General features: G+C 42.8%; 1 protein-coding gene across 1 annotated transcript; it reads left to right on the top strand.

Annotated features, from left to right (window-relative positions):
• Window positions 1-306: 306 nt before the first annotated feature.
• LOC123872625 lies at window positions 307-25931 on the top strand. Its single transcript, XM_045917008.1, has 20 exons — window positions 307-485; window positions 858-934; window positions 3005-3142; window positions 4142-4219; window positions 4935-5025; window positions 12575-12685; window positions 13210-13326; window positions 13867-13971; window positions 14891-15039; window positions 17986-18095; window positions 18502-18593; window positions 19940-20029; window positions 20637-20755; window positions 21309-21436; window positions 22600-22740; window positions 23667-23850; window positions 24391-24513; window positions 24743-24866; window positions 25331-25448; window positions 25751-25931. Exons 1-20 carry the CDS (start codon window positions 473-475, stop codon window positions 25929-25931), a joined length of 2289 nt encoding a protein of 762 aa, XP_045772964.1. The 5' UTR covers window positions 307-472.
• Window positions 25932-27109: the final 1178 nt, after the last annotated feature.

Below are 27109 nucleotides of genomic sequence, written 5' to 3' on the forward strand. Positions count from 1 at the left end.
TAGTAGCTGTTTCTGTTCGTCAGACGGACGGCTGCGTGGCGACACTGGTGCGAGTGAAGCGCACGGCCGCGGACTGTGCGCGCGTGCCGAGCGCGCGCGGAACGGAGGCGCGCGCCGCGCTGCTCGCGTACCGCGTGCTCGCGCCGCGCCTCGTGCTGCGCGTGCGCGCGTGCCACGGGGACAAGGCTCGGGAGTGTAAGACTGTCATATCATGAGAGTACCCACGACCAATGTATGATTTATACATCCAGTCAAACTACCATCGCGTGCATTCTTAAAATTTTCTTCAAGTACTAATCTATCAACATGAAAATTAGTTTGTGTAGGTGAAGGTTGTGCACTGGAGCCGGGCTGTAGCGTGCTGGGCGGCTCGCCCGTGCTGCGGCCGAGCGGCGCGCTGTCGCTCGGCGAGCGCTCGTGCTGTCGCCTGCAGCTCAGCAACATCACCCCGCTGCCGACCAGCGGCAAGTGGATGCCTGCTGTCGGTACATACGTAGCACGCAGAGCCTCGAGCTCGCCCGCGCCCGCCTTACGCTCGGTTCTCTGTCTCCCATCACCGTTAGGTGGTCTTGATATTTCAAATCTAAATATTGTCTCCGTAGTACAAAGAGACGATCACTTTATGAGCACGATATCGGAACGAAACGATGGAAAGCTTCACAAACATGTAACATGATTGTATCGTAACACAATAGCGGGGAGTACTCGTGGAAAACATAATAATGGTATGGAAAGACCCTGGAAAATTTTATTGACTTCGTTTGGTATTCAAGGATTCTGTTATATTGTGCGCTGTCATATAAACACGATGTTAAGTTAACGAGTTTAGCCAATTTTCAGTATGGTTTGTCTTTCAGAAGGAGAAGACATTCTCGCTGTAACATTCATTCCGGACGAGTTCAAGGTTGGCGGCCACTCTACTGTTGACATAGTGGTGGGTTATCCTCCAAGGTAATGTTCTATCCAATCCAATCTATTAGTTTGCATACATCCACCGCTGGACAGAAACACTTTCAAGAGCTTCGTCCCAACCTTCGCCTTCGTCATCCACCTGCACCTGCTTCCGCGCCACCTTTGCTCTTGGGCTTCCAATGTGCTAACTAGAATTCCATATATTATGCAGAACTCGAATTATTTATCTTCTCGTAGTGAACCAAACATGCAATAAATATGATCAAAGTTGTTAGTAATTTTTGTTAGTTAAATTTCATGAAAAAAGCTTGATAGGTAAGTTATTAAGGACTGGTCATAGCAATAGGGTCATTTATTACAGCTTTTTTAATTCTTGTAGAATTTTAAGTTGGTACCAATTTGGTGTACAATAAAGTGCCTACATGTAACTTTCTACGTGTTGATATTTTGTTGCTACAAAACAAATAACAATAAATCTAACAATATGTGGCTATCCGCACTTGCCCAGCGTGGTAGACTAGGGTTTAAATCCCTCTCATTCTGAGAGGAGACCTATGCTCTGCAGTAGTAGAGACGATGTCATCATCTCGTGTGACCGTTCTCAAAATTAACCTCTAGATATTACTATCTCTTTTCCCTAAAATATTCACCACATTTCGACAACAAAGAGCCAAGTCTATTTATTGATAGCGCGGCGAGACAGCGACCAGTGTTCCGAGAGCTCCCCTCACGTCACAAATGACCTGTCTCCATCGACCCGCATACAAGCATAATATTACTTCTTGTTACTGATCAGATCGTTCAACTTTTTCAATTTTCCGCCATGATACACAGAAAGGTTGTCCATTTCGCGCGGCGTCACAACTTTCCCAATATCACCACCGTACCCAACGTGTTATGCTTAAGGCCTGGGCGAACAAGATGCGAGGCGGTGGTGACGTCCAGTGAAAGCAGCACGGCGGTATTTAATTCTGAAGGTACATTACACGTAGGTAGGTAGGTAGGTACAGTCAGTGACAAAGCAAGCAAGTCGCTGAAATTCCCAGACATTATGCCCGCTCTTTCATTTCCGCGGCGTGAAACTCCCAATGGCGTGTAGGTCATAGAGATATACAAGCACTGCTTACCCTAGTTAAAACAACTCAATGCTTAGGCATTTGTCATTAGACCTGCTAGTAAACAGGTTCCTACCTAAATAAGCTACCCCAGCTTCAAACCCCGTAAACACCACTATCCCATTTTAGGAACCTATTTTCGCGCCGTTCACAGGACACAACGCCGCGATTAGCACGCGAGTGAAGACACGGCTTTACACCAAGTATATTGAAGTATCGTATTAAAATAATAAAACTCCATATTTCACAAGCTATGTATATTCCTAACTTAACGTGACAGTTTTATTGAAAAATATTATACGAAGAAAAAGGGGAACCCTGACAAAGAAAGGCAAGGATAACTTATAATATTATGGATTAAGAGAACAATGTCAAGATGGATGGTAAAATTAGAATTAAGAAGATCTACATAGCTGCCACGTGTAACTCTCAACTTGTTATACTTACGCATCGCGTTTGCTCTTACGACGGATTTGTCATGCACTCTCCTAACTATAGATAGGTATCATATAGAAGTTCTACAGAGCACACTCAAAGTAAGTGGTCACTTCGGCACCGGTACGGTACATACTTATGGTTGATTTATACAAGCGGGGAATCGAAGCGAATTTCAAAAATTGAACACAGATATTGACCTCTATCTCCACATGTATAGCATTAATTTCAACTGAGAAATAAAATTCGCGTGAATTTTGCACACGGGCAAGATGTTTGTGTTTTACGTGGTCGATCCTTGGCAATCGTAAACTCTGTCTTGTACTCTTGAACGCCTGCTTCTATCGCATAATAATAGGAATACAGAGAACTGACCAGACTATAGAAAGAAAGAAAAACGTTTATTTTGTAAGTCGTGCCATTCATCACGATTGACGTCTGCTATTGCGGCGCTTCCATCACCTGAGCATTGAAGGCAATAATTTATGTAACGTGTGGCACGACCCGAAAACAGGTTTCAGGTCAGCATGGTGTGATTCCAGCTCAGCTGCAGCCGTGTTCTGTGTGAGCAGGTGGTGCTGGAGGCGCGGCGGGCGAGCGCGCGGCGCGCGTGGCTGCGCGAGGCGCGCGTCGCGCACGCGCACCGACCGCTCTACTTGCTCATCGACGCTGCCATCTCGGTCAGTACTACGAGCTCTACTGGACAGGGGCCCTAACACAAAAGGGGGCACCATGCAAAAATATCTTCACTTAAACACGAATTTCTTGAATAAGCGCGCAATTAAGGGCTGTACTCAATACCAGCACGTAATGAAAAAACCCCGCAATGAAGTGGTCGCGTGCGTGCCTCGCGGCGCCCCTCGACTCCGCTCGTCCGTGCCGCGCATCGCAATGCCACGGTTTACTGTCGTCGCTGTAATCATTCATTTATGTACTAAATTCCACGGATTTTTGTTTTATTAAAAATATCTCTAGGGGCGAGTAAGGGTAAAAAGCTCCGAGCCTAAATTATGGCACCACCATGATTTATTGTTTAGGTCAGCGGTAAATCATTGTTGGTGACATAAGTTTGGCTTTGAGCTTTTTACCTAAAGGTTGAGTAAGATTAAGAAAGTCAAATTCAACAGCAAAAGTTGTTATTGGTGGACCGTAAGCTTGGTAGTGTAGTGGTTAAGAGTTCGCTTTCTATTCGGTAGGTCAGTGGGTCGATCCCGGGCACGCACCTCTTTTTCGGAACTGTGTGCATACGATTAAAAAAACTTGATGAGAAAACCAGCATGCCTGAAAATTAAATAGTGTTCTCAAAGGTGTGTGACACTCGGTCAGCGTGGTGGACCATGGCCGAACCCTTCTCATTGTGAGAGGAGAGCCGTGTTCAGTAGTGCGCTAGTCATGAGTCGATCATGATGACAGTGATGGTGTTCGTGGAGAAGGTGTTGCTTGTGACTTGTGAGAGGCACTTGTCTACGTCAACTGTCACCATTCCTCGACCTGCAGCCTATCGTACCTGTAGCGTACCGCATACAAAATTCCTGAAAGGCCGGCAACGCATCGGCGGTAGTTCTGATGCTGGAAATGTTGGTCGGCGGTAATCACTTAACACCTGGTGATCCGTCTGCTCGTTTACTTTTTAAGAAAAAAAAACACGGTAGATTGTACACGTATCATGTCGTCCGCAGGGCGTGGAAGTGACCGTCGAGTTCCCGATAGGAGGAGACGAGAACACCGACTCCTTCGTCAAAATACCGATGACGCAGGTGATGCGGCAAGCGCGTAACAAGTTCATTTTTCATACATTTTCATTCTTTTCACGTCCAAGTGGCAGAATAATATGTTGGAATTGATACATATATTTTTTGTAGGTACCCAAAATAAAGCGAATAAAACTTTATCTTTAATATTATCTGCAATAATTGTATTAGGAACGAATAAATAGGTCAACTTCATTCGATGAGCAAATTCCCAATATCGGAAAACTTTGACGTAACTATTTCCCGCCGGTCTCCCGCATCAGGATCACAGCTAATACAACTTTTAATAAACAGAAAATAGTTCCAACTGCCAGTTACTAGAAAGATATTTTGCAGAATTTCGTTACAACTAAACCCTGTAAGTAAGAATCATGTTCATTCAATCTTTATTGATAGAAAAGAATCATAATAAGTATGGGTTACTGCGTCAGTTAAAAATTATATTACAACTTCTAGGATGTACTTACCTACCTAAGCCTTCATAATGTTTTCATCTGTCTTAGTTTATTTAAAAGATCAACAACACACTATGCGCCACATGAGTACACGTGCTGTACGCGACCCATGCTTGCTTACGACCGGAGCCCGGTAACGCGAACTGATAATGAAATCATGATACGAGTGAAAACTTAAATCTACATAATTTATATACGGACTATAAAGTTTAAGAGAAACAAGTAGGTAAGTCTGCTTAGCAATTCTGTTTACATATTGCCTGCAGCCGGAGCGGCCGTGCTCCACCACGCTCGACCGACTGTCGACTCCCGAGGAGATGTTTGCGCAGGACGACCGCAAGAGGGCGCTGCAAAAGGGTAACGATAATGCAAACTAATTTAACATTATAAGTGTGTCTGTATGTTTTTACGGCCCATCTGTTGACCCGTTTGTGACGGTATAAAAATAAGTTGCATCCCAGGGAAGGGCACGGACTACTTTCTGTGCGAAAAATCATAACGTTTCCACGAAACTTTTAAAAACACTAATTCCACGTAGATCTTCGACAGGATAATATGAAAACACAGTCTTGTCCTGACTGATTGACCAAGTAATCTATCAACGTATAACCTAAGCCGTTAGGACGTAAACACTCAGAAAGGATTACTTATAGATTACTTAGGATATTTCATCCCAGAATGTAAAAAAGAATAAAAGTTTCATTTTAGAAATTTTTCATATTGTCGGATCTTTTGCCTATATATGGATAGGTAGTTATATTAAGTTGTACTAACTTGTATTTACTTTGGTAAATGACAAGTCCGGCGCCTGCGCAAGACAGTGGCGCCACCAATCTACAACTCACTTGCCTTGCGGGTGCGAGCGAAGTAGGACATCGCATTTTGTGTTCCTATCAAATCCCAAGGATCCACATGGAACGTTTCCTAAAGGATTAAACAAGTCAAAGGAGTCTCTGCCTACATTTCGAGTGTGTGTGTGCTTACCAATCAAGTGCGCCGTGCGTGACTAGAAGGGACGAAGCATATGCTAAAGAAGATATCAGGTTAGTGCAATACTTTCCTATCTATTTGGGCAAGAGATTTCGTCATATTTCCTAACAATCATACAGTCCACTAAGTAATAATTATAACAACCAGTGCAACATTCAAATTGTGTGCAAAAACCACACAATTTTTTGGTCCATTCGAACCGAGTTTCGCCATAATTTATGGCATATTCCTTCAGATTTATACAATTCTGGTGCCATCTATAGGTTTCTTACAATTTGGATACCATTAGAACAATGTGGTGCCTTTAATCTAAAAACTATCGCTGTCTAAAAATAGCTTACGTACAATAACCTGTGAATAGGTAACAGTGACCACGCGGCAGTTATTGCGTAAAATATTTAAATGTGCTAGTTATTTAGAAAATATCTAATTGTAATAACATTTATTACATATTTCTTGACGTTCAAGTATATATATTTTAGATATTTTACATCCCTTTTCGTATAATTCATAGAAAATAATATTTTGTTCATTTCATTTTATTGAAGGTTGTAGGTAGATTGAAAATCATGCCTCCAAAGGAAGATCCTAATTCAAACGTACCTATAGCGTTGACTGTTTTAATAAAACGAAAAGAACGATGTTTTGAACAAATACAAACCATTTTTGATTTGTCCAAAAAGGTTAGCGATGATGAAACTAGGGATTTATTTTTACTGCGGGTTAAGGAAATTGACACTTTAAGGTCAACATTTGAAAAAATAATTTATAATATTTTTGAAAAGGAACTTGAAATTGACCAGACATCATCATTCCATAGCCAGGATTTAAAAAACTTTGAAGATTTATATTATAGAACGAAGTTAGTTGCAGCCAAATATGAACCTAATTACCCTAGTAATAAGGAACAAACTCCTTCAACTGACCAAAGGCCACGTCTTCCCAAGTTGGAGTTATTTACTTTTGACGGTCAAATCGAAAACTTTACGACTTTTTATGAGACATTCTGTTCTTTGGTTCATAATCAAACGAGTGTTACGAAAATAGATAAATTTCACTACCTAATATCATGTACGACAGGTCCTGCATTAAATATCGTCAAAAGCGTTCCGATTTCTGCGGACAATTACGATGTAGTGTGGCAAAGCTTACTGGATAAATACCAGGATAAAAGAATGTTAGTCGGCAGATATTTAGACAAAATGTTAAATTTTACGCCTTTAACGAAAGAGACATCTGTACACTTAAACACTTTTATCGAAAATTTTGAACACTCGTACAAGGCTATTCAAGCTCTAAAAATTGATAATTTAGAAAGCTATATACTGTGTCATATCGCACTAAGGGCCCTAGACCCACAAAGTCGAAAGTCGTTTGAACAACATACCGATCAAAGTACCATTCCTGGTTTCACAGATTTGATGTCGTTTATCCATAACCATATCAAAGTGTTAGATCATTCTGCGTCATATTCATGTTCTAATAATACTACAAATCAAAATCAGAATAAAAAACAATTTAATAACAAAGACAAAAAATCTAAAGCTGAGCAAAGTTCAATTAAAAATTTCTCTTATTCTAGTTCTAATTCAAGGGGCGTTATCTGTGTTCACTGTGGGCAAAATCACATGATCTACCGCTGCAGCCAATTTCGTCAATTGACCAGCGCTGAACGAGTCAGCCGTGCTGCTAATTTAAAGTTATGTAAATCTTGCCTAAAAAATCACGGAGAGAGTGAGTGCAAGAGTACGTTCTTGTGTGCCGTGTGTACTAAGCCTCATCATTTTTTACTGCACATTGATAACGGAATTGAACCTGGTACTCCGTCAGTTTCGAACGCGATTGCCGCGACTGCCGTGCCGCCGCGGTCCGCCTCGATCTGTGACACAGTGCAAGTGAATCATCACGCGACTTCTATGCGTAGCCACACCGCAGTTGTACTCGGCACCGCAATTGTACGCGTAAAGGATAAATACGATTCTTACCAACCCTGTCGAGTGCTAATTGACTCAGGCGCTCAATCGAACTTTATTTCATTAGCGTGTTTGCAGCGTTTAGGTTTGTCTCAGCGAAAATGTTCTTTTAATATTTTCGGTCTTGCAGGTGAAAGTGTAAAAAATCACGGCATGACGTCATTTAATGTAAGGCCGCGTCACAATGACACGCCAAGTTTTGATATTGACGCTGTAGTATTAACTAAACTGACTTCAGATTTGCCTACTGTTAAAATCCCGCAAAATATAGTCAAAAAATACAATAATTTATTCTTAGCTGATCCCCAGTTTTACAAATCATCACCAATCGATATAATTTTAGCTGGTGACATTTTTCCTCACGTTTATGATGGAACAAAGGTCATTTTTGATCGCAATATTCCCGCCGCTCTCAACAGCGTGTTTGGATACGTTATCTCGGGAAGTTTGACGATTCAACGCTCTAGTAATAATGTTGTAACGTTTACAACATCACTTGTGTCGTACACTAGTGAAGACGATCGTCTCAATGACACTCTCAAGACGTTCTGGGAGGTGGAGTCTGCGCCGTGCGAGACCCCAATGAGTCCGTCTGAAGCGATCGCTGAAAAAATATATATAGAGAAACATTATCGTGACGAAACTGGCCGCTATGTTTCTCCGATTTTAATCAACCCTGACCACGAACCACTAGGAGATTCGTATAACATAGCCTTAAGACGTCTCTGTCAGATAGAACGTAGATTAGAACGTTCACCCGAGTTGCGAACCGCATACGTAGATTTCATGCGAGAATATGAATCATTAGGGCATATGGAATTATATAAGGGTACGGAACCCTCCAAATATATTATTCCTCATCACTGCGTCTTGCGTCCTTCTAGCAGTTCTACTCCCCTGAGGGTCGTCTACAACGGGTCCAGCCCTACGACTAGTGGTGTAAGCCTAAATGACATTCTCTTGACAGGTCGTAAATTACATACTGACATATCAAAGATAGTTTTAAATTTTAGGCTATATGACATTTGTTTTACAGCTGACGTATCTAAAATGTATCGCGCGGTTCTTATTGACCCTTCGGAGCGAAATTATCAGCATATTCTTTGGCGTGAAGCTCCGTCGGAGCCAGTCCGTATATTTGAACTAAAAACAAATACCTACGGTCTCCGTAGTGCGCCGTACGTTGCCGTGCGCACACTGCATCAACTCGCGCTAGACAACCCACAAAGTCGCGCGTCTGCTATACTTACGCAGGGATTTTATGTAGATGATTTGTTATGGTCGTGCCAAACAATTACCGAAGCCTGTATTTTACAAGACGAACTTATGTCACTCCTTAAAAGTGGGGGTTTTGATTTAAAAAAATGGGCCAGTAACTGTCCGGAATTTCTTCTGAGACTCAATGCAGAAAATATTTCAAAGATTAATTTTGAAGACGATACGTTATCGAATTCATTAAAAGTTTTAGGATTGACTTGGTTACCCTCTGCTGACTGCTTCTCATTTAATTATAATTTAACTGACTTTAAATCTACGAAGCGCTCGGTACTGACATTGCTCGCGAGTATATTTGACCCGATCGGATTTATCTCACCTTGCACTTTTCTTGCAAAATGCGTCATGCAAGACTTGTGGAAATTGGGCCTCGGTTGGGACGATTCACTACCTGCTGAGATTTATGGAAAATGGAATAAATTTATTTGTGAGTTGTCAACCCTAGCGAACTTAAGAATCGAGCGGCACTTATTAATACCTAACTTTTCGGACGTGCAAGTGATAGGCTTTTGTGATGCGTCATCGCGCGGCTATGCAGTTTGCGTCTATTTACGCAGTATAGATGAGGGCGGAAGGGTTAAGGTTCGATTGCTGACAAGCAAATCTAAAGTTGCCCCTTTAAAACCAATTTTATCAATTCCTAGACTTGAATTAATGGCGGCCGTGCTGCTAGCAAAGGTTTTACGATTCGTAATCAAAAACCTAACTGATTTTAATTTTTCCATAGTCGCCTTTAGCGACTCCAGTGTCGTTTTGTCATGGTTACAAACGCCGCCATATCAATTAAAGACTTTTGTATCAAATAGGGTCAGTGAGATTATCGATGTAATTCCACCAAATCGTTGGTATCACGTAAACAGCGAGAATAATGCTGCTGATTTATGTTCGCGTGGTACATTACCCAGTCAATTTCTCGCCGTCGAGAAAACTTGGTTCCACGGGCCGGAGTGGTTATTACAGGACCCTAGTGACTGGCCTTCCAGTACTTTTTTCGTAAAAAATGTAAACAATATTCCCGAGTTAAAATCAAATGTAGATACATTCGCATTAACTTCAAGTGAAGGTACCATTTTAACAAACGACCTTGAAGAAACTTTCAACAAATTTTCTTCTTTTAATAGATTGCAACGCGTTTTGGCTTGGTGTCATCGATTCATAAATAATTCAAGAAATCGTTTGGATAAAATTTCGGGTCCATTGAATTCCTGTGAATTAAAACAAAGCCGTGACACTATCGTGCGTGTAATTCAGTCGAACCATTTTGGTTCTGAGATTGAAATTTTAAATAAAAAGGGATACGTAGCTTCACTACGTAAACTTTCCCCCTTTGTTGACTCCCATGGTTTCCTCAGGGTGGGGGGTAGAATCTCACAATCTGATCTACCCTATGATTCGAAGCACCCCTTGTTGCTTCCTAAAAAATGTCACACTGTTCTTTTATTAATTGAGTATTTTCACAAGGTGTATTTACACTCGGGTCCTCGTACATTACAAGGAATATTATGCAAATTCTTTTGGATTATAAATGCTCGTAGCATTATCCGCTCTGTGCTTTCAAAATGCGCTAATTGTTTCAAATTTAATCCAAATATCGTTCAACCCGCGATGGGTACGTTACCCGCTTCTAGGTTAAAACCCGGGAAAGTATTTGATAACGTCGGTTGCGATATTGGTGGTCCTTTCTTTGTTAAAGAAAGTCAACGCCGCAATGCTAAGAGTTGTAAGGCCTATTTGTGCCTCTTTGTTTGTTTTGCCACCAAAGCCGTGCATTTGGAGGTATTAACAGATTTATCATGCGACTGCTTCCTTGCTGCAGTAGATCGTCTCGTCAGTCGCAGAGGGCTCTGCAGGTGTCTTTTTTCTGACTGTGGCCGAAATCTAATTGCAGCAGCCAAGCATTTAAAGGAAGTTGGCAATTTCTTTCGTGATAAGGCCAATTGCAATACCATCTTGGACGGTCTTGCTTCCCGTAGCATTGATTGGCGAACAAATGCACCCAGTTCCCCTGCCATGGGCGGACTTTGGGAGGCTGGTATAAAGTCAGCTAAACATCATTTGTACCGAACAATTGGCACTCGCATCCTCACCTTCGAGGAGCTGAACACCATATTTTGTAAAATAGAAGCTATGATGAATTCACGTCCGTTGTGCTCATTATCCAATAATCCGAACGAGTTTGACGTGCTTACTGCAGGACATTTCTTAATTGGACAAAGTCTATTAGCTGTCCCGGAATACGATGTTGAGGACGTTCCTCTGAGCAGACTGTCTCGGTGGCAAGCAATCCAAAAGATTACTCAATCTTTTTGGAAGCGTTGGTCAGATGACTACGTTCATACACTCCAACAAAGAGAGAAATGGTTCACATCGAAACCTAACGTTAACGTTGGAGACCTGGTTCTTCTCAAATCAGATCTTGCTAAACCATTACAATGGCCCTTAGGCAGAATAGTGGAAGTTCATCCAGGTGTCGATAACATTGTTCGCGTGGTCACTGTTCGCACAAAAAATGGGCTTTATAAAAGGCCTGTAAATAAAATTTGTCCTTTACCTTATGCTAATTAATTAGTGAATCCGTGATTCGCTCATAGTTTTTAGATTAGTTTTATATTTCTTAATTAGTTAGTAGGTAGGTCCACTATATTTACATGTACAGCTACAGTACATGTCTCACATAACAATTCATAGTTTCAAAACCTATAGAGAATTTTCTCTACTTCTCATACCTTACACTCATAAGGGAAATCATCATACTGATTTCGGTGGGGGGTATGTCGGATCTTTTGCCTATATATGGATAGGTAGTTATATTAAGTTGTACTAACTTGTATTTACTTTGGTAAATGACAAGTCCGGCGCCTGCGCAAGACAGTGGCGCCACCAATCTACAACTCACTTGCCTTGCGGGTGCGAGCGAAGTAGGACATCGCATTTTGTGTTCCTATCAAATCCCAAGGATCCACATGGAACGTTTCCTAAAGGATTAAACAAGTCAAAGGAGTCTCTGCCTACATTTCGAGTGTGTGTGTGCTTACCAATCAAGTGCGCCGTGCGTGACTAGAAGGGACGAAGCATATGCTAAAGAAGATATCAGGTTAGTGCAATACTTTCCTATCTATTTGGGCAAGAGATTTCGTCATATTTCCTAACAATCATACAGTCCACTAAGTAATAATTATAACAACCAGTGCAACATTCAAATTGTGTGCAAAAACCACACACATATTATATCCATGAAAATTAGTATTTCAGTATAAGATTCAGTAAAAATTAAGAAGTAGGTACCAGTTTCAAGATTTTTGAAAATTCCATCCCCTCGCTGAGGCTTTTAACCCAATAAACCGTTCGTTGGGGTCCCGAGGGTGAAAAGGTAACATCAAACGAGTTGCAGTAAGCCACTTTATTCAGGCGGGCGGCGCAAGACCCTTCTTATTTTAGACTGTAGAGATTTTGCGAGAGACTACATCCTGCAGTGAACGTCAATTAGCTGATGATGATGATGATAACTGGCCTTTTAATAATTCCACTCAAGCGGATCCGGGGCGGAGCAGCTAGTTTTCCCATAAGAAAGCTCCCTACTCAGATATGCATAAAACTTACAAGTAGCTCAATATTGTGCGCGGTATCTTCAAGTAATGGAATATTGTAGTAGGTGTTCGTGTTCGCAGAGAACATCTGTCAGTGCCACTACGAGATGATCTACATCCCTCCCCCCCCTCCCCCCGCGCCGCCGGAGCCCCCCGGGGAGGAGCGCGGGGGGGAGGAGCCTGTATCCATTTGTAAGCTACATTAACATTATTTCTAACTAATCGACCATATTATGGTCTAAACTGTAGACTCTAGATCCTAGCCATGATAGCCTGTAGTCTGTGCCGGGTGGCTAAGACGTTCGTCTCCAATTCAGCAGCTCAGGGGCTCAATCCTTGACCTCTCTCTAACTTCTAATTTGTTAGAGTTTTGTGTTTTATAAACAAATAAATATCGCTTGTTTTAAAGGCGAAGGAAAACATCGTGAGGAAATTTGCATGCCTAAGAGTTCCCCAAGATGTGTGAAGACTGAAGTCTGCCGATCCGCACTTGGTCAACTTGGATTTTGGCTTAAACCCATGTCATTCTGAGAGGAGACCTGTAGTCAGTACTGGGTCGACGCGATGATGAGTTGAAGCATGATGATAATTGCAGTTTTGAATCGCTTTAGCATGTCGCTGATATGACCTAAACTTTTTACCCATTCCGATATCACCCAACGCACAAGAAGTTTTCACTTCAAAAGAATTATTACCACCATTATTTTGTGTTGTAGTGGAAGAGCCTCCAGCGCTCACTCGCGTGTGTGGGTGCGCGCGGCTCGCGAGGCCGCTCCTGCCGCAGCACAGCGAGCCCTACTGCCTGCAGTTCCGAGACTTGCCCGTCAGAACCGGTCGGCACTTACACTATACAATAATGCGATAACTAACGATGCTTAAGTTGGCCCATCATTTGTTATGCCCACGACTTTATATGGGTAGATTTAGGCTATTTAAAAATCTCGTAGGAGCGTTTTGGTTTTCCGGGATTTTCCGTTGAAGCTTTTGTGATTTTTTGGAACTTGAGGTGGAGCGTGCGCTCCCCCTTAACTCTTCCCAGAAGACGCCTATTCACTCATCTTTTCGAAGCCTCAATACTGTAGCTGGCGGGGAAAACGGAAGCCGGAAGAGCATTCCATATTCTAGCAGTGCGTATTAGAAACGAGGAGGCGTCTCACTTCGCACGAGTCCGTGGAACTTCGACTAGGTAAGGGTGTAAACTGTGGGTGGGAGACCTTTACGATGCCACGATTACCCTCATTCCGACAGTATAATGGCGAGGGAGGAACTAGATCAAATAGTTCCTTAGAACACTCTCTGAAATGTATCCTGTAGAAAACTGAGTTTACTCAACTCTTAAACGTGACATCGAAAGAGTATATAATGTTGCGCAGTGAGGTCCCGCACGCTGGTGCTGCACAACGCGTCGCGCCTCGAGGCGAGCTGGCGCGCTGCCGTGCGGCGCTGGCCGCGGACACACGCCCGGACTGTTGACAGAGGTATGCAATCCACATAAAGCAGTCCATCATCATGCCAGCCTGAAGATATCTGCGGCTGCACGGAGGCCTTCCCCAATAGCTCCACTCGCCCCCACTTGTTTGTCCGCTGATGTTTTTGGTGACGCGGGGTTCGCGTAGTCGTGGAGTGGGTACATAGGGCTGGGCTGCGTCAGGTTTTCTGCCGGGTCTTCCATCACGCGTTTTCCACACATTAATTTGTAGAACGATGTAATAAACCATATAATATAGACTTAGCTAAGTAAGCGAGTTTCAGAGTCTACTTGAGTGAATTTGCACTTTTGCGGCTGATACTGTGATAAACAACAAACACTAAAATCAACCATATCTCAAATACAAATTAAATAAAGTTTTTTCTTGGCAATTTTTTCGCCTTTGCTAAATACGTTACCGATGGAAAAGGTATGAGCTTACAGTACAGGACAAGACTGCTTGATTCCAGGCGAATCGCTAGTAATTATTGTGGGTTAAAAGTAGCCACGGGGAGTTGCAACTTGCGAACTGCAGCAAGGTAGTGTGCGAACTATTGTTGTACGTGATTTGATTGTAATTGAAGCCCCGCTCCGCTGCCACCGACTTGAGGCACAATCGCACAAGTTTCCGCGAACTTTCATCTATATCTATAGTATATTTTATCTACTTGCGTTTGTTTACATAGCAATTACAGTTTACGATATTCGATATTGAAGCAAGCTAGGAGGGTGGCAAGCTATTTTGAACCATATTCAGGATTCAGTGATTTCAGACAAAAAAGGACCCGTTATAGAATTATTTTTTGTCTGTCTGTCTGTACTTCAAGACCCGTTAAGTGAACGAAATCCGTTCTCGTTGACCTACAATCATGAAATTAACCTAACGTTAAGTGATTACTAGAGTAGAATGTGTGTGTGTGTGTGTGCAGAGCAGTGGGCGGGCGACGTGCACTGTTCGGGCGTGGTGCTGGACGTGCGGGCGCGCGGCGGGCGGCTGGCGGCGCGGCGCAGCGTGGCCGTGCGGGTGAGCGCGTACGCGGCCTGCTGGGGGCTGTACCGCGACCAGCTGCTCATACAGGTGCCACGCGCAACCTCACTCACGCCGTGCTCATCACTATCAACATTCAATCCACAATTTTGTGTGCTTTATAGCGAACTAGCGACCCGCCTCCTAACTTATTACAATTTTCATATGGATCTCTAATTTTTGAAAATAAATAGTTGGCTATGTACTCAAAAATAATGTAGCTTTCCACTGGTAAAAGAATTTTCAAAATTGATTCAGTATTTCCAGAGATTATTTGCTACAAACAAACTTACAAACTTTACCTCTAATATTAGTATAGAAGATAGATGAAGTCTATGGTTCCTTGTCTATCATAGACTTCAGTAAAGAAACGCCTGCTTGGATCTGACGTTATGTTCGTTTCAATAAGAAGGTTAACGAACTATTACCAGGATTCCATCAGGCACGAGATCACAGGTAAGAACCATGATCATGTCAAGAGCATGCTAGCTGTCAAGTGTGCTATATTCACTTGCGTCTTGTATATCAACAATGTCAACATGATTCATTCAGGCGAGGTCCATATCATTCGAGTTTAATATTATAATTAAAAGTCATGCCCAAATGTTTTTATCACTTTATGTCTTACAGCAGCAGTATAGTCAATAAAATGTTATAATCAGTTCGCGTCCAACTCTGCTTTATTACGATTTTATAGCATTCGATAACGTCAGCCAATAGCATGAAAAGTTACATCACGATGGAAGCATACTTTTGATTCAAATCCCAAGAGAAAAGTTTTCCTATACAGCGCATATTATTTTAGCACATCTGTGGTCATAGATTTGATTCGATTTTTGAAGATGCGTAACGTCCATAATAATTAGTGTGTCTCTGCCTTTTCTGAGACTGAATATACAGTAAACGTTAGAGACGACAGGAAAGCACGTTTCGATCGTAATGTCCATCTTTATGTCGAGAGAGTGGTGGGGGGAGGGGGACGGGAATAGGGGATCTTGTAATGCCTATTTACACAGAGCCGTGCCGTGCCAGGGACGTGGCGGCGTCGTGGTCCTGCAAATCAGTCTATTAATATATAATCGAAATTAATAACAATCAATCTATCCGTAATCTGTCGGTAACTTACTTAGCGACGTTGTTAATTGTCAAAAATATCATACAATTTTTGGCATGTTACCTTTTTGTCAATAATTTCAACGTATTTTCGGAACCTATACGTCCAAAAGAACAAGGTAGCCCCATCATTTTTCATGTTACATCCATAGAAATTGATAGAATAGGCTTTTGCGTAAAAATCTTTTTCTTTTTTTTATTCACAAGCGTTCACAAGCGCTTGACCACAATCACACCTGATGGAAAGTGATGATGTGGTCTAAGATGGGACGCGTTTACCTAGAAGATGCCTTAATATATAAAAGCAAAAGCTGACTGACTGATCTATCAACGCACCTCAAACTACTGGATGGATAGGGATGTAGCTATTGTGACAGACATCCGCTAAGAAAGGATTTTAGAAAATTCTAAGGGGGTTGAAATTTGTATGGTCCATGCGGACGAAGCCGCGGGCATAAACTACTCGTTAGACATAATGCTATCCTAATGTAGCCATGACGGCTGTGTAGCTCGTAGCGAAATAGTATCATCCGAAACCCATTAGCAGCGCTAACCGACCTGAGCTCGCATCATTTTGTCAACAACCTCTGTTTGTGTTTTATGGCGCGGTTACCGACGTGGGGGACGCTGTTGTTCAAATCATAGTATACAGGATGTAACAGAACGCGAGCAAAAACGACGACAGGTGATAGATACTGATGATTACTGATAAGATACCACAATAGAAATTACGGGAAAAAAGTCTGCATTTTCAAAAGTTCACAATATAGCTATCACAAATAAAACATCTGACTGACACGAGAGGTCAACGAACGTTCCGTAAATACGTCACTCGAAGTCAATGCCGCGTCGTAGGTGGGGCATTGACCCGAATTTTGCACGGTATACAACGCGGGTTGAAAAATACTAAATTACTAAAACTATAAGATGAGGCAAATGGTTATTGGCTTTGGATTGTGTTAATGTAGTATAATAATAACGCTAAGGTTTTGCTAACGTTGTGGTTACACCCTGTATAGTTAACAAGTTGGCGGTTTCATGTAGCGGATGTTATCGCGATAACGTTCGTTTCATGCTTTGTTAATGAATGAGGCACTTTCAGCTGACAACCATCAAAATAGTTGACCTGTAGCGCTACAGGCGATTTTACGGATTTTTTCGGAGTTGAGTTAACGATGAAGGAAAACATCCTACTACCTAGTTACTTGATTTTGACAATGAATACCTAAATAAATGAAAATGACCCGATTTGACCCGTCTCTTGTACTAACCAAACAATAGAATTTCCTACAATGCCAGTGACATGAACACAACTAATAACATGACATTTGGCTTTTAGCCAGGACGTGCTGTTTGGCTGAGGATCTAGATTGTGGCTTGTTTCTTCACATTATGTTTAAAAAATAAAAAAAAGGATTACTTACTTTTAAGAGCAAATTATACATTACAGAGTATTATACGTACTCTGTACAGTACAGTAATAAAAGAATCACTTTAAACTTACAAACAGCATTCGATGGAACGTTTGCTTGGAATCTTTATTTCAAGGTCGATTTCGTTCTGTTCTACTTTATATATACCTGCTTCGTAGTAAATAACTCGTAAAATCGTGCTGTTTATTTTATTTGCGAAATCCAATGAACGGAAAGGTTCGTCGGCGAATTTACATAATTGTTGAGTAAACATTTGACACGTTTATTTGTTCCTTCTCTATGTGATCGATTTTATAGCTTTAGCCCTTCCGTCGGGAACGTGTCTTGATTACATTCTGAAATGTTATATATGTGGTTCTGGTTGGCTGGTGTCGGTCCGTCACGACTGAGGAACATGGCCACCCCGCCAGCCATCGACTAGAGCCAGCCATAAACAGTAGCGCATGCCCAGGTGGAGGGCTTGTCGCCGCTGGTGCTGGACGTGTGGGTGCAGGCGGTGGGCGCTCCGCTTCAGTTCCCGCTGCGCCCCGCGCCCCGCACCGCACACCCGCCCGCGCTCTGGTGGTGATTTTAGAATTATCGTTAACTACCTTCTAGAGGGATAATTTTTTAGTTTTCTTTTCATACAGGCAGACGTGGGCTCCACAGCAATCCTTAGTGTCCAGTAGCATTCAAACTTGCAAAAATCAAGGAAGATATCTGCAAGAAGTTGTACTAGGTGCTTAGTTACTTTTTCAGTAAATAACTTTAAGGAATTAAACCGACTTCCTCATCAAATTTCACTCGAGCGACGCTGGGTGGATCAGCTAGTCCATTTCACTCGAGCGACGCTGGGTGGATCAGCTAGTCTATTTCATAAAGTAGGTATTACTTACACTCATTCTACAAAATATGACTTTCCACTAACCTGAGGCGAAGCGCAGGATAGTCTGTCAGTCTGTTACAAATGAGAATGTTTTGTGTACAGGATGTCGTATTCGGACCCGGATCGTGTCGTGCGCGTCACGAACACGTCCCGCGCCGACCTCACCACCGACGTCTATCTCGTGAGAGAGCATGGTGAGCAGCTATTGCACGTCGACTCAGATAAATAATTAATAAAACTTGCATTACGGATACAAAGATCATAATTACTAAGGTCACAGTAAAACCTGATGAGTAGGTATTTCTTCCACGTAATCGATACTTGCTTTCCTGGGTCTTCTTCTAAGCCTTTTAGTTGTGATTTGTGGTGTCCATTCTGTAACTTGGCATACTATCATCTTTCATCCCAAATCACAGATGGAAAATGAATACCTGCTACTTTGACTGTGACGGTTAGTTCCTGCGATCGAAATTTGCTATTTTTCTTCCATAGCCTATCGCCATTATTTTTTCTTCCTCTAAGTGAAAAACTGAGCTATTTATTATATCAGAAAGATAATTTCTAACTCGTTAACAATATAACGCTAGAGAGTGCTTTTAGGAAAAGTAGGTAAGTAATTCCCTGAATCATCCGAAATACAAAGCGCATAGCGATGAGTCTGGAATGTCTACCGAGTTTGCAATTAATCATAATTACCTGAATTTACAAAATGAAATACCTGAAATCCACAGAACTGGGACAATCCATCTTCATCATTTGAAATGAATGTTCAGTTTCAACCTCGAGCGTGGCTTTGACGCGAATGTAGATCGCGGACTCTGCCGCTCGCCGGGATGCTTCAACAAAACATATTTTATGAAACAAACAAAATTGAAAAAAGCTGTTGGAATTTACAAATTTTTATTAATTAAATACGCGTGTTCGTTCCGCTGGAGATCCATTTTATCGAGATCAATGTTTCATTTACATGCCGCGGGATTAAATACAAGTAGAGTATACGTCATATCGGTTATGTCTACGTGTAGTCGAATATATTGAAACTAAGAGTCAGAATCGTTGTCTTGGTAGAATCGTATATGCGGAAACATTTGGAAATCCATCGCATTACTATCCCCAGAAAAGCTCTACTTTAGTTTAATTAATTGCAAGGGTCACGACCCTCAGCAACAAGGAATACGAAACAGAGAGAGAGGTAAAACCGTGTTGATAAATTCAGTTCATTTCATTCAACGATATTATTAGCTAAAAACCTTAAAGTAGCAAATGCAGCCTGCATTTGCTGATTTTGTTACAATGAGTAAATTAGTATGCGGTTTAGCTTAGTCGACTATCGTTCTTTTACAAGGACTTAAGTATACATAGGTTTGTACAAAGAAGGAAAAGTCTGCACTTTTTGACACCTAAAAAGTTGTGCCATTAGATATTTTCAACGAGAAGCATCGAGGAAAAGGACGCCAGCACTTCTTGAAGAAGTGTTTTTACTTCGGTTTATAATATTGAGTGTACAAGCGAGCGCTGCATGAACGTAACTCTCTTGTAGAGTATCCGCAAGACGAGCTGCCGCTCCGCCTCTACCTGCGGTTCGTCGACCTGCCTCCTCGGCTCTGCGCTTGCGTTACTGCTTTTGAATGTAAGCATTTTAACATAATTTTAACCTCCATACTTGTAAATGTGATACAGTGTCTATCTGCCACCTCTTTACGACATCACTGAACCGTACTTGACAAAGGCACAACGATCGTTTGTATTCTGCAAGTTGAGATAGAATACTTTTATTCTAGAAATTCGAAGAGGTTGATCGCTGTGTCCAATCGCGCGTCTTAGCGATTATATTGAATCTATATCATGAGTTTCATAATTTCAACGACTCGTAGACTTCAATCGCTGTATTAAAATGTATGTAAAATAATAAATAAAATCGAGTTGATCGCTGCCACTGACGATTGTGTGTGCGAGTGGAGCGCTCATTGCAGCATCGAGCTTCGAAAAGCAACTCGACGTCGGTCGCTGATGCCGAAACATCGTGTTCGCTGACCTTCTACACTTACAGCTTAGTGTACCTATCATCTGTAATACCATTGGGCATTTCCAGTATTTTGTTCTCCCGTGATTCGTTTCTACTCACAGGATTCCATTTGGACTCACATTCTAATCTTCTGCACCTCAAATGTGTGTCAACTATTGTTCACAAATATACATATCGATTTTGACCAATATTTTAATGTATGATCTAACAGCGAACACAAAGTTAAAAGACGAGTTAACCGACGGTGCTGTCTGTAGCGACATGGACACCGGCGTGGAACTGTTCCTGGCACCAGACCACGGGGTTCAGAGCACCGATGGTTTTTATCAAGTAAGAAGTTGACACGACGGCAGTTTAGTTATTTTGACTAGAACAGCTTTCCACATATGTATTGTCTTCATTTTACATTGACTGACTTAGATTATAATATAATGACTTCATCCTATCCTGATGCTTACGTAGTAGTTACAAAAGAGAGAGAGAATTGATCCAGTTTACATCCACTTTCAAATAAAAAACTGGCAAAAACAATAATTCATTTTATTTGATCAGAGTTAGCTCTTTCTTACATTCGTCCAGATAGTGAGTAGTGATGCGGTCTAAGATGGAACTGTCATACTTTTCAGTATGGCAGTTTCTCCCAACCGGTAGCCAAACAGTGCCATCTTTGCCGCCAGAGCTGTCCCTAGTCACGGCCGAAGCCTCCTAGTGGATGCCCTGATGAGACCTGAGCCAATTCAGTAATATTAATATTATGATTTTTCCCAATTGAAATTGAATTTGGAGCCTCCCAATGATTAAAACACCGAGTTCAGCAACGCGTCGAGGTGCAGGGAGGTTATCAAGAATCAACGTGGTGGCAGTAGACAGCTTTTATGTGCAGGTCGAGCCTCAACAGCTGCGCGTGCGGGCGGGGCAGAGCGCGGCGCTCCGCGTGCGGCTGCAGCGTCGGCTCCAGCTCGCTCCGCCGCACGCGCTGCTGCTGCGCTCCGCTCCGCGCCCGAGCGCTGGGTAACGCTCACCATATTAGTTATGCGGACGTGATGGGCTTACTGAGTCCCTCGAGTGGCAACAGAAACATACTGAAATTTACCTCTGATTGGCCGACACTCACTCACTATTGGCTGCAATGCATTGCAGCAACAAGAGTACCATACATTCAACCAATCACAACAATCAAGATTATAGAATAGAATAGATTTTTATTCAAATAAACTTTTACAAGTGCTTTTGAATCGTCAAATAATTTACTATAATAATGATTACCTAATATCATAGATATGTTCTAATATAGCTTTTCCAGAATCGACCTGCTGGAAAAAAGAATGTTGCACCCTGCGAAATGTTTTATTCAGAACGAGCTGTCGTATACAGGCGCAACCACACAGAGGTGGTAGGGAACATCACTCACATGAGAAATAAATTGACAAACTTGACGTCATGTCATAAAGTGCGGAATAAAAATTCATAAGGTCCCATAAAAGCATTTTGTACTCCACAAAATAGGCATAGGGGGAAGAAATAAAACCCCCAAAAGAGTTGCGCGACGTGTTCTAAATGCGAAATGTTACGTCGGTACAGATCTCATAGGGTGTGCTGCCATCTTATAGCCCTCAATTTGACATAAAGCAGTCACCAGTGTGTTATTTGTGTTTTAGCCTTCGCTGGTTGTTTCATGTTTTCTAAAAGCTTTGTGATTCCACCCGAAAAGATTTCCCTTGTTACCTGCTTGGCAATAGACTTCCTGGTTGAAAATATGTAATCATATTCAAGTCGGATTCGGTAACTACCTATTCATTTAACCCATGAAATCGCGGATCCCTAATTCTTTCTGTTACATAAATCGTATCACATTATAACCTAAGTAAAACGTAAATCGTTGAACACCTAGTTAACTTTTAAATTTTGGCTTTTTTCTACCTCTTATCAGTTTCTACGTGGCTTTGTTCATCGTCTTTCTTGTCATCTGCGGTTTGAAGATCCTTGTTAGCATCTACATATCCCGGTAAGGTGGCGCTTGTGTCAAATGAATTCATCAACTCGCATGAGATCTACACTTTAGTGCCTTATACACTATGACCACTATGGAGCAGCTACGACTTTGTTCGACTAAGGAACCGTAGCTGTAGTGTTAATTAACATGTCGTTTCTTTTGCTATGGTTGTCTGTGGCAGTCGCGGCTGGTGCCGGCCGCCGCCGCCGCCGCAGCTGCTGCGGCTGCGCCAGGCTCCGCGCGAGCCGCAGCTGCAGCTGCTGTGCTCCGAGCTGCGCGTCGTGCTCTGCGCGCTCGACCTGCCCGACCACGACATACTGCGGTCTGTTCCTTGAAGTTACTCTGCTAGGCGTGACTCAAAGCTAGCTCAAATCTTTTCTAGTAAGCTTTTACTTCCATCATCCGTATTTAAAATGGTCACCAAACAAAACAGCTCTTTGCGGCCGCATTTTCTCGAGGTGAACACCAGGTTAATTAGTGGCATAGATTAAAAGTGCTACTTACCTACTATATATTATTATACATAATATTATAAATTAACTGCATTGACACTTCCCACAAGATGAGATCCCATTCGAAGCCCAACTTGTCATAGAATAAAATTGGTTGTAATTTTGTTGATGATTAAAAATACAGATCGTATATTTCAGAACGAAGGCAAATTCTATGAAATTCACAGCTAATTTGCTTTGAGAACCGATAAACCGTAGACAGCAACGCGTCGACATAGTCCTTTGTCGGACGGTTTGCTCTGTAATGTCTTTGAGTCTTTGAGCGCAGGTTTCGGCGAATTCAACCTTTTGAACTGAACCATTGACTAGATTCAACGTGATGTACGTTACTGTAACGAGAGACTCCTCGATGGTCTAATGGCTAGCTAGTTTGAGCGGGTCATGATATTCGAGATTGAGCCTTGGGTGTTGAATTATTTTGTAATAACGTACAAATGTGACGTAGTATATTTCCGCAAAGGTCTCGGGTTCGGCTGAAAAGTAATCGAAATTTTCTGGTAAAAATATACCTATAGTTAGCAGCAACCCAGAGTTGGGAAGCGGCGGCGTCACACCCGCGTGCCTCGGAGACTATGTAAAGCTCTCACAGCTGATTTCTCTCCGATCGTCTGACCGGGCTGCGGGTATAAGGGAAGGGAGAGTGCACTTTGTTGATGCATGTCATACGGCACAACAATTATAATACATAATAATGGACATGGAAGACTAAAATTTAATGATGAACTATGTCTACAAGGGTGCGCAAGAAGTTCCGCATACAGAACATAGGTGAAGGTCCTCTGGAGGCGGTGGCCGCGACCGAAGCCCCCTGGCGCGTGGAGGTGTCGCGTGACGTGTGCGACGCGCACTGTGTACGGCTGGATAGGAACTATCAGTTCGAAGACCTCAAGTTGAAGATTCCTCCACGCAGTTCTCTTGAGGTAACCTAATTTTTAACAGTTATTATTGGTTGGTAACAATGGTGTTATGTGGTTGGTGACAAGAAGAAACAAGTGGTGGAACTTTACTATTTATACATATCATAAGTCGGCAATTATATAATGTTACAAGGCGTGACGTGGTGACGTGCTCGTCCTCACAGGAGACGTATGTGCACTGCACGTGTCCACCATTTGCTGCTTGTTACAGTTTCGCCTCGCAGAGATGATGCCCTGTACTGATAGCTTCACACATTGGTCGAAGGAATGTGCTGCTGTTGCTGTTTCAAGCTAAGGGTGTTCGCGCCGATATAGAATTACAAACAAAGCGCCATAAAATTTACTCAAATCCATTGTATTTAATCAAAAACATGTAAGCGTGCCTGTTTGTCTGTTTGTTACTTTAACACAGCTCTACACTCAACCGATCTTGATTAAAAAGCACAAAATCCACTTTTAACTGGAGGAAAGATCTTAGGACTCTGGGACCCTGGAAGACCCTAAACAAAAACCTAGCTGTCCTGAAAGTGTTTGGTTCTACAGTTGTTCGCGGAGGTGTCGGTGCGGACGGAGGACGCGTGGCCGGCGCGCGGCGCCGCCTACCCGCCCCGGCTCGTGACGACTACCGCCCTCAACTTCTACGATCATGATAACGTCTTGTTGTTGGTATGATAATTACTTTTCATTTTGGAAAAAACACCGTACTGATAGTAAAGGTAGAAAGTTTCTATTAAAACCTGGTGGCATCTTTATGTAGCTCTTGAAGGAAAACATCACGAGGAAACCTGCGTACCGAAGAGTTCGCCGTAATGTTCTCAAAGCTGCGTGAAGTCTGCCAATCCGCACTTGGCTGTGCTCTGCCAGTCACAACTATGTCCATATCTCGTGCCTGCAGTCGTCGCCCCTCACCCTGGAGCTGGAGCGGCCGGCGCTGCGCGCGCAGCCGGCGGAGCTGGACTTCGGCCTCGTCAGCGACGGCAGCACGAGGAAAGCCTACTTCACCGTCTCACACTCCAGTCGTAAGTATCACCTTGATGCATCGGTTTTGATGAATTGTTGTGCTAGAACACTTATCGGTGAACAAGGGCCCCGTCAATTGTTAGCGGTGCAAAGTTGCTGCCTATCGGTATTCTATAGAATATACTTCGAAGAGTGTACTCAAGAATTTTTGACTTGGTTCATTCCTCGCCTTTCGTATCGTACTGTAAGGCATCGCCAAGATCTGCACTCGTATGTTATTGAAATTCCATGAACATTTTCAAGCACGATTCGCTTTCTCATTTTTAATTGAAACCACCTGGATATAGAACGTCGTTTCGCCTTCAGTTTGCCTCTCTCAGTTTAATATAGGACCTACTTTCAAATCAAAAGTGAGTACGGCATCTTTAAGTAACCGCACTCCATGTTATTGTGACAGACCGCTGCAGGTTTTCTTTTCGACAGCTTTCGTCGACTCTCGACGACCTTAAAATTCCTGTTTCAGTGTCAACCCTTGAGTTGGTGACGCAGTGGAGCGGCGACGGGCAGTTCCGCCTGCACCCGCCCGCGCTCTCGCTGCCAGGCGGCGCGCGCGCCAGGGTCTACGTGCAGTACACCGCCAGGTACCTGACAGTCGCAGGCTGTCCAACATGCATACTTATTTTAAAAACTTTGGTTTCGACGGTAATCTAAGTGAACCGTGGTACCGCGGTCTAGCGGTTGACTACCTATATACCTGCTCTTGCATAGGTCCTTTATTCGTTCTCTGCCGCTAGGAGTGGCGCCATACATCATCTCTGCTTTGTGCTACTCTTGCGACAGAGAACATTGGAAGATCTTTGACATATGGGTTGCTAGTTGTCTCCTGTACCTGGAATAGACTACTTAGTAACTATTATTCTGTTGCAAGCATTCTGTGTCGTAGATGGGTATCGGACCGCTCCTCGGAGGGCTCGGCCTGCGTGTGCGCGTGCGGCGCGGCGGGCGCGTGGTGCCGCGTCGCGCTGCGCGTCACCGCACGCGCCACGCGCCAACGCGCACTGCACGCCGCGCCGCACGCCGACCACACCGACGACGTGCACCTGCTGCCGCGAGATAGCTGCTGACGCGGACGCCGCACGACGCTGAACATCTGTAACCATGAGAGGAGAAGAGTGGAACTATGAATAGTACTGCAAGTGTCCAACGAAGCATAGGGGAGGCACGGGACTTTATTGCGTCGTCTCCACAGACACATAAATATGAAAAATGGGCATGTCTGCCTGGCAGACATCGGACAACCCTACTAGCCGCTGGAACAAAAACTAAAATTTTTACATATTATTATAGTTGCTGTATACAATGCTGCGTCTACAACAGTTTAGTGCAGATTGTAGACTCGCGCTGTACTCAGGTCGTTGCTCAGCAGTCGCGGCTGAGGCGAACAGCATCAGCATCTCTATAAATAAATAAAAATGTCCTCTCTTTCGAAACGAAGTTGTGACGACTGACGAGATATGGAATTTTAAATTATAATTTTCTTATTTTTACCGAGGTATATTATAAGCACGCGTTGACGGCAATCAAACCAAATAGTAGATGATGATTCAGCCTAAAGTAGTTGCGCCGGAGCTGCCTGAAGATGCCTACTCACTCTTATCTTGGAGGGAGCGATACATAATTATTTAATTGGTTAAATTTAGAATATTGATACGCAATAACGTTCACGGTTAACAGGTTTACAATGCGAGTAGTTTAAAATGTAAATTCAGGAACTTGAGTGAAATATAATTATAATTTGTGGTTCAAGTTAATTATTGTTCGTATAAAAGCACCCTGTCCTGTCGTGACAACAAGCACCGGCTGCCAGCAAAGGAGTGCCTTTGAAGTCTCACCAAATAAGTGAACACCACAAGCCCATTAATCGAAATACGCTTACAAAGAGTACTTCCAATTTACATTATTCCAGACACTGGATCCAGTAAATTTATTCCAGCACTTTACTGGTTATTTGAACCGTCTACGTCATTCCAGTGCAGTAGTGCAAACTATGGACAGCGGTCACATGCACTTGACTGAGCATTGCGATGCAAATTGCCCGAGACTAAGGGTCAGAACAAACTGATAACAAACAGGTCGAAAATCAAATACACGCCTTGATGATCATACGAGATGGCCGCCGCACGCTAACGCGTGAATCAAGTCGGCCGTTGACCGTCGGTCACTTAACCGCCCGTAAGTACCCACCTCTACTGTTAAATTCAGTGGTCTAAGGGTCATTGCATACGTAACGTGTTGTACGGGA

This window comes from Maniola jurtina, chromosome 15 (assembly GCF_905333055.1).
Source record: "Maniola jurtina chromosome 15, ilManJurt1.1, whole genome shotgun sequence".
NCBI lineage: Eukaryota > Metazoa > Arthropoda > Insecta > Lepidoptera > Nymphalidae > Maniola > Maniola jurtina.